This window comes from Erythrolamprus reginae, chromosome 2 (assembly GCF_031021105.1).
Source record: "Erythrolamprus reginae isolate rEryReg1 chromosome 2, rEryReg1.hap1, whole genome shotgun sequence".
NCBI lineage: Eukaryota > Metazoa > Chordata > Lepidosauria > Squamata > Dipsadidae > Erythrolamprus > Erythrolamprus reginae.
The window spans coordinates 186,335,521-186,344,196 of record NC_091951.1 but is presented as its reverse complement, the minus strand read 5'-3'; the positions used below and the strand labels follow the sequence as shown (position 1 = coordinate 186,344,196).

At 41.9% G+C, this 8,676-nt stretch overlaps 1 protein-coding gene across 6 annotated transcripts in view; it reads left to right on the top strand.

The window, feature by feature from the left end:
• CALCOCO1 (calcium binding and coiled-coil domain 1) overlaps positions 1–8,676 on the top strand; it is a 44,862-nt gene that overhangs the window by 13,904 nt on the left and 22,282 nt on the right. For all 6 annotated transcript variants that reach the window (XM_070740816.1, XM_070740819.1, XM_070740817.1 and 3 more), the window contains 5 exons: positions 2,722–2,876; positions 3,859–3,961; positions 4,455–4,654; positions 6,529–6,687; positions 7,726–7,874. In XM_070740816.1, the coding sequence (XP_070596917.1) occupies positions 2,736–2,876; positions 3,859–3,961; positions 4,455–4,654; positions 6,529–6,687; positions 7,726–7,874 (752 nt within the window). In that variant the 5' untranslated portion in view covers positions 2,722–2,735. The remainder of the gene's footprint in view (positions 1–2,721; positions 2,877–3,858; positions 3,962–4,454; positions 4,655–6,528; positions 6,688–7,725; positions 7,875–8,676) is intronic.

The following is an 8,676-nucleotide window of genomic DNA, read 5'->3' as shown; positions in this document are numbered from 1 at the left end:
GAATAAGGTATTCTGTTGCACGCAGAGGAGTGGAAGACTCTTCTTGTGGAATATTTCTGGACTCTCTTAATTGTATTAATGTCCGAAATGTAGTGCGGGTTCCATACAGGCAAGTTGCATTCAAGAATTTACTAATTCAATTTTTGGCTCAAATGCAGTGCAGCTCAAAACTTGTGAGTCCAGTTTTATCACACTGAAATGCAGAGGGGGTGGGCACGGGAGATCATTCCCCACCCCAACCCCTGGGTCCACTGAGTTTCTTGTGCTGTATTCAAATACCATCTTATGAGTCCGTGGACAAGAATGCTGCTAGGGTCGGCCCTTCTGTATAATGAATTGCTGCGATGTTTTTCTAAAGCACCAAATCAGTGAAATTGGGGGTGTTTGCTGTTGCCATTTTTTAATGCTCTCTTGGAGGGAGGGAGCTTCTCAGAGCTCATCGGGCTTATCAGTGTCTTGTGACAATAAGAATTATCACGAGCCGAGTATGAAAGCGTCCCTGAGGGTTTAGGGATGCGAAAAGGATGACAGATCTATGCTCAGATGTTTTATGCAAATAAGAAAAAAAGGGTTCCGGAGCTTTTGTCTTTCAATTTTATTCTCTTTCCGTCCCTTCTCCATCCATCCTTTGAGCCACTGGCTCTCTTGCTACCTTTCCCTGAACACTGCAGCGTTCCCTTTGCTGAAATTAAGCCATTGTTCTTACAGCTCTGAACTGCATTGGTTGACATTTTTTAAAACCTTCCCCCCACACCCCTCCTTCTCCTGCCTCTTTCCATCATTAACTAGACTGTAAGTGCCTTGGGGAGGAAGATTTTTCTTTTTTATGAACCTACTGTATAGATATATAGATACAGATTCATATGCTGCAATGTACCATGTAAACTGTGTGGTATAAATAAATCATTATAACAATCAATAATTAACCGAAGTATCCTGGTGATGGAAAAACAATCTGCAAAGATTAAGAAGGCTACCCTGGCTCTGTCCCTTCCTCCTGGCTCCCAGCCATGTTCCATTGTACATACGCTGCCACTCCTAATGCTTATTCGTATTTCCTTTCCTGTTTAAAAAAACAAAAGCAACTCCCCAAAATTGGAAAACGTTCCTTTTTTTTTCAGACAAAAATCATTTACTTTAGGACCAGATATGTGGATTAAACTCATTCACGTGCAGTAAGAAGTTTAATGCAGCTACATCATATAAATTACGTCTTCCATCTGTAAGCAATGCTGTGCCAAATAAATGCTTGCAAATTTGAGGATAAGGCCAGGAAAAATATTAAGATAAAGTGACAAGTAGATAGTAGGGGTGAAATCCAGCAGGTACTAACAGCTTCTGGAGAACTGGTAGTGGAAATTTTAAGTAGTTGGGAGAACTGGCAAATACCACCTCTGGCTGGCCCCAGAGAGGGGAGGGAATGGGGATTTTGCAATATCCTTCCCCCAGGAGTGAGGAGGGAATGGGGATTTTGCAATATCCTTCCCCTGCCACATCCACCAAGCCACATCATGCCCACCATACCACGCCCACAGAACCGGTAGTAAAAAAAATTGGATGTACAGTGGTAGTTCTACCTAAGAACGCCTCTACTTACAAACTTTTCTAGATGAGAACCGGGTGTTCAAGATTTTTTTGCCTCTTCTCAAGAACCATTTTTTACTTACAAATCCGTGCCTTCGAAACTGTAACTGGAAAAGGCAGGGAGATGCCTCCATGGGGTCTCTCTAGGAATCTCCTGGAAGGAAACAGGGCCGGAAAAGGCAGGGAGAAGCCTCCATGGGGTCTCTCTAGGAATCTCCTGGAAGGAAACAGGGCCGGAAAAGGCAGGGAGAAGCCTCCATGGGGTCTCTCTAGGAATCTCCTGGAAGGAAACAGGGCCTCCACCCTCCTTGTGGTTTCCCCAATCGTGCACATTATTTGCTTTTACGTTGATTCCTATGGGAAAAATTGCTTCTTCTTACAAACATTTCTACTTGAGAACCTGGTTACGGAACGAATTAAGTTCGTAAGTAGAGGTACCACTTGACTCTCCCATATTTACTTTTAGAGCATGCACTTTCACACATACCCATCCTACCCTTACCAATGCCCAGCAGAAACAGAATTCTCCAGGAATAATCAGAAATAATATGCATTCCAGCTTTTTCGTGGTATATTTTTTCAATCGATAGATCCAGTATAGATAATAACTACGGATGCCCTATTTTCTTCCATGATGAGTACCTGATAATTTCCTGTCCTAAGACAGAGTCCTTTTTCCTTTATCCTGTATTTCTGTTCCAGTTAGCAGTGGCTGTCAAGGGGTTTCAGTAGAAAGGAAGGCTTTCCTCCGTTCTGCTACTCAAGGTGGTAGGGTTTTAGTGGTGGCCTTTCTCAACCCTGTTTTGGTGTGTAAAACTAGCCTTGCTCATATTTCAAGTCATGTCCTGAGATGCATTTACAGGGAAGCCAGTAGAAGCCTGTCTTTGGGAGACAGCTAGGTCTCCCATCTTCAAAAAAGAGCAGAACTAATTAATTAAACAAAGCAGGGCTACCTTATGACATCATAAAGTAAATTAAATAATATGCATTGCAGAAGACATCCCTTCCTCAACTAAGGGCAGAATCTTAAACAACCCACCTGTACAACAAAATGGTTTGCCCATTATATGCCCATCTGGCTGATTTAACACCAAATCATGTTTCTTGCACTATTAACTACTTTCATTTTCTTTACAGCCCAAATTACTAAAATGGAAGAGGCGCAGTCCCACCCCAGCGTCGTTTTCCTGAATGTGGCCTCAAGTTACGTACCCCATACCAAGGTGGAGTGCCACTACAATCTGCCACCTGGCATGAAGCCATCGACCAGAGATTGGGTCGGGATCTTTAAGGTACTGCAAATGGGGACAAGTGGGATGATGACGTTTGAATGGTCACATTTCAGGAGTTTTGGAGAAATTGTAATCAAGTGTATATGAACACCATACATTTTTTTTTTACTACTTGCAATTCTGACAGCACTCAGGAACTCTACCAGTAGTGGATTCCACTTACCTTTGCTACTGGTTCAGTAATGGGAATGTGCAAGTGTGCTTTGCGGGCTTGCAATGCTTTTGTGCAGAGTGGTGTTCATGACATCTGAGCAGGTGGGCGGAGCCTCCTGCCACTGCCGCTACCAGTTCTCAGAACTTTTGCAAACTGGTAGCAACCCATCACTGAACTGTACAGTAAAAAGCTGAAGTCTTATTCAAATCCAACTCAACTTCTTGTAGCATCAGAGGATGGACATATCTTTTTCCCAACAACAGCATTCAAAGTAGGAAAAACCCACAGACATGATTTTATTATGATCTCTCATCCAGGTACTAAGCAAAATCTAAACCTGTGTAGCTTTCCAAAACCAGCCAAAGCTGATTGGTGGTGCCATCTAGCTGGGTCCTTCATATTTACTAGGAGACTATATCTTCCTTCAATTAAGAAGACATGTTTTCTTCTGCCCATAATCAAAGCACCATGCAAGTCGAAAGATAGCACAGCTCAGCTGGAACAATGTTCTGATTACCATTGCCTTCATAATTCATAAATAATAATTTTTTTAAATTAAATGTATATGCTACCCCTCTCACTGTCAAGCAACTGGGTGACTTTCAACATGATAAAAAGAATATTATAAAACATTAAAATTTTAGATAATTGAAATTAGCAAAAGTTAGCTAGGATAGGAATTTTGTGTAAAGAGCAGCTTTACAAATTACATTCTCACACTCAAAGGTGATTCTATCTAAAATTGTTGGGTTTGCAGTGTTGGATATTCTGGGACAATTACGCAAGTACTACAACTTCTAATGCTACCTTTCCCATTCCTTGCCTCAGGTGGATGCTTCTTCAGTACGTGACTATTATACCTTTGTATGGGGCATAATGCCAGATGGTGGAGCTTCTGAAGGAACCCTCCATTGCAGTGTCCAGTTTCAAGGTAGGCATGTTTCAAATGATTCAGAGTAGATTCATCAAAGCATACATGACTAAATGTTTTGAGTAGCACTTAAGGAATGACTTCCTGCCCAAGCAGAATGGTGACATAAGATAAAGTAGATAAACAGAATGACCAGTCTTATTGAACTTGGTTTCAGCAATCTATCTGGCCTGCCCTTTCAAAAACAGCTATTTAAAACAGCTTAGGGAAAAGTTCATGGGAAACAATAAAATGGTCCGGAGTGCTCAAATCAATTCCATGCTGTGAAACTGGGAGCAAAATAAAATGCCAACTTGTACTAAAAGCAAAGCAAAAAGATATTTAACAGTTCATAAGAAATTAAGAAAAGAGAATGTTAATCGAAACTGAGATCCTAATTTCCTACCTCTGGTTTTCCTTTATTGCTTGACTCATTAGGAGTCAAACAATAAGAGAAAGCCTCAAATTCAGAAGTCAGAAAAGTAATACAGTAAATATATTCCTCCTTTCGCAGCCAGCTACTTACCTAAGCCAGGCCCTCAGCAATATCACTTTCGTTATGTGGATCGCCATGGGGAGGTGCGTGGCCAAAGTTCTCCTTTCCAGTTCAGCGAACCCCGTCCCATGGATGAGCTCGTCACTCTAGAGGAGGCCAGCGATGACGGAGGAGGAACTGATATGTTGCTGGTAGTTCCCAAGGCCGCTCTACTTGAGGTAGGATGATCTAAGCCAGTGATTTTCAACCGTTTTTGAGCCGCGGCACATTTTTTACATTTACGAAACCCAGGGGCACATTGAGTGGGGGGGGGGGGGGGGAGGCGGCTAAAAAAAAGTTTGGACAAAAAAATTATCTCTTTCTCTCTTCCTCCCTTTTGCTTTATTTCTCTCTCCTCCCTCTTTCTCTCCCTTCCTTCCTCTTTCTTTCTCTCTCTCTCTCCATCCCTCTATGTCTTTCTCTCGTTCCCTCCCTCTCTTTCTCTCTCTCTCTTGCTTTCTTTCTCTCTCTCTTGTTCTCTTTCCCTCTCGCTCGCTTTTTCTCTCTCTTGCTTTCTTTCTCTCTTGCTTTCTCTCTCTCTTTCTTTCTTTCTCTCTTTCTTTCTCTCTCTCTTGCTTTCTTTCTCTCTCTGAGCTTCGCGGCACACCTGATCATGTCTCACGGCACACTGGTTGAAAAACACTGATCTAATCAACCCTTGGTTCCAGAGGTGGGTTCCTCTATAGAACCTGTTCGTACCAATTCTATAGAACCGGTAGTTTTATAGAATTAGCTCTCTCAGCAGTGCCATCTTGCTTTTTGCTTCTGCGCATGTGCAGAAGCTTTGTTTCAGCACTGCATGAAGCACGCCCACACAAAGCTCCACTGAGCGAACCCGAAAAGATTAAAACCAGAACCCACCCCTGCTTGGTTCTCACTGTAAGCCAACATTCTTGACCCTAAACCCACTTGAGGCGTATTCCCTTCCTTGAGTATATTTTTTTTCATGACTGATTGTTTGCTGCCTAACTATAGTATTCAACTCAGCTCAGCAAATTCTAATTTCAGGCTTTCACTCAGCTACGAAATGTTCTAGATTTTAGGCCTGTTTACATTTTTTCAACCCAACCTATTTTGTGAGGTTATTGTAGACATTCTTAGCACCTTCTAGAGCAGAAACTGCAACAAATTCATGTTTCCTGGTTTCAATTCTGTTCCATATCATCTCCAATGCAAAGCGAATGATATCCTTTCCATATTAAATATACAGCATCTTCTGATATAATTAAAGGTTAAGTTATACCAGCAATGAGGATAATCACCTATCCCTGGTGATTATTAGTGGAAAATATACTGGTTGCTCCTTTGAGTCAGCATATTCACTGTCCACATTCAAATTTGGAGGTACAGTACATCATGGCACAGATTAAAGTCTTGATCTGTGACCTGACATTCTCCTCATCACTGATGTCAGAAGGTGGTTGTCTTAATATGCTTGGGCTCCAACTTCCATTCACCTCAGCTAGCCTGGCTAGCAATCTAAAAAGTAGTCCAACAATATCGCTTTGCACAGCTTGTCCTCCTAAGATGCCAAAATGAACGAGAGGGAGCAAGAGTTTTAAGATGTCCTGGACCATCCACCCAATATTAAATGGCTGACCTTCTGCTTTCATCAAACCAGGATAGCAGAGTTTTTCAATCTTCTGGAATTATACTAGAACAGTGTTTCCCAACCTTGGCAACTTGAAGATATCTGGACTTCAACTCCCAGAATTCCCCAGCCAGCATTTGCTGGCTGGGGAATTCTGGGAGTTGAAGTCCAAATATCTTCAAGTTGCCAAGGTTGGGAAACACTGTACTAAACCCATAAAACTACTACTGAAACATTCTTTTATTTGGGTTTCACTGTATAAAAAAATGAAGTAACTGAAGGCTGAGATAAATGCTTTTTCCTGTCACGTTGACTTTTCCTTGTGCAAAGCTGTTTTGTAAAATAAATTTTTAATCAGCTTTTGGTCCTAGGGTAGCAATACAAAGACGCAATAAAATTCAGCCCACTGAATGAACGTGTGCCGTGACTTTGTACTTCAGTACGGTATCTCCTTCCCCACAGACTCAGCTGGAAGAGAGTCGCCAGGAACAAGGAGCCCTGTTGCGCGAGTCCTGCCGCCTGAAGGAAGAGGTTCAAGAATTGAGAAGCCGCGCAACAGATCTAGAAGCAGCGCTTAGCTCCTTACGTGATGAGCACACCAAGCTGGCTGCACAATATAAGGCAAGGAAGGTTCTGCAGTAGGACTTGTCAGCTCTTCCAGCTCCCACCTCTTCCCAAGCGTCGGGAAAGGTGTTGTGTTCCCCTCATCTCACTAAGCAAAAACTCAGGTGGCCACAAAACTTTTGTGCAAGCCTGAAGCAAGTTCTGGGTATCTCTTCTGCACAGAAGGGATGCCCCTCTGTCTTAATGCTTGCACTAGATTAGTTCACATGCATGCAGAGATTATTTGAACATTTGCAAAGCATCAGGTTCAGGAGAACATTAGTAGAAAAAGAGCATGTCTCTATCCCATACTTTTATGGCTGGGCATTGTGAGAAATAACTATTCTGGACCAAAATTTATTTTTTTAATTTATTTTAATTTATATTGTTGTTGTTGTTGTTGTTATTATTATTATTATTATTATTATTTATTAGATTTGTATGCCGCCCCTCTCCGTAGACTCGGGGCGGCTCACAACAATAACAAGAACAATGTAAGAACAAATCTAATAATTTAAAAAACACTAAAAACCCCATTATTAAAAACAAACATACACACAAACATACCATGTATAAACTGTATAGGCCCGGGGGAGATGTCTCAGTTCCCCCATGCCTGACAGCAGAGATGGGTCTTAAGAACTTTACAAAAGGCAAGGAGGGTGGGGGCAGTTCTAATCTCCTGGGGGAGGTGGTTCCAGAGGGTCGGGGCCACCACAGAGAAGGCTCTTCTCTTGTTGAACAAGTATAGGATTGTAGTTTGTATAAGCATCACATAAGTAGTAAATAATGATAAAAGAAGACAATAGGACAGGGACGTTAGGCACAATAGTGCGCTTATGCATGCCCCTTTCAAAATTTATTTATTTTTATTTATTTATTTATTGGATTTGTATGCCGCCCCTCTCCGCAGAATGAGCCTTAGTTTCATCCAGTAGGGTTGTTCGAGTGTTGTTGTGCTCAATTTTGTCAGCAAAACCAGCAGCTGGATTTTTTTAGATTTAATTCAAATGTTACAGACATCACTCATTTTTCTTCCTCTCTTCCCTCAACTAGGAACTGTCAAATTCTTACACGGAAATCTCCAAGCAGAGAGATACTCTAAGCATTCAAGAAACTGAGCACTTGGCCCGAATCCAGGAACTGGAGGGCGATATCCAGGGGATTGGAGAGAAGATGCTTCAGAGGGAGACGGAATTAGACAGGTCAAGGCCATGTCAAAGAAAGAACCTCAATTACAATAAAAAGGGATGGCGGGAGGGAAAGTAGGAGGGAGAAAGAGGAGGAGAGAAATCGGAGTGGGGGAACAATATCTTCTGAGCTACTGATAGGCAATTAGTCCTGTTGATGATCTGATTAGAACTCCTGTTAGCTCAGACTACTGATTTTTTTTTTACATTGTTTGTAACAAGCCCACTGTCAGTGAATTAGACTATGTTGGGGAATTGTTTTCACACAGAGAAGCTGTTCTATTTAATAACCCAGCGATGCCTTGAAATTAATAGGTTGTGGCTAAAATATCATCTTGGAATTAGGCTGCTGAGCTAGTGAATGGTATATATATATATATTTATTTATTTATTCATTCATTCATTCATTTATTTATTTATTCGATTTTTATGCCGCCCTTCTCCTTAGACTCAGGGCGGCTTACAACATGTTAGCAATAGCACTTTTTAACAGAGCTAGGCTATTGCCCCCACAATCCAGGTCCTCATTTTACCCACCTCGGAAGGATGGAAGGCTGAGTCAACCTTGAGCCGGTGATGAGATTTGAACCGCTGACCTTCAGATGGTCAGTCAGCTTCAGTGGCCTGCAGTACAGCACTCTACCTGCTGCGCCACCCCGGCTCATATTGAGGAAGATGCAAAGATGGAACTAAAGGGTGGTTTATAAATAGGTGTGGTAGGTAGATTAGATAGGAGGAGAGAGAGAGAGGGAGAGAGATGGATAGACAGACAGACCTATTTTAGAAATGCCCCAGAGTAGAAAGAGCACAGTGAATA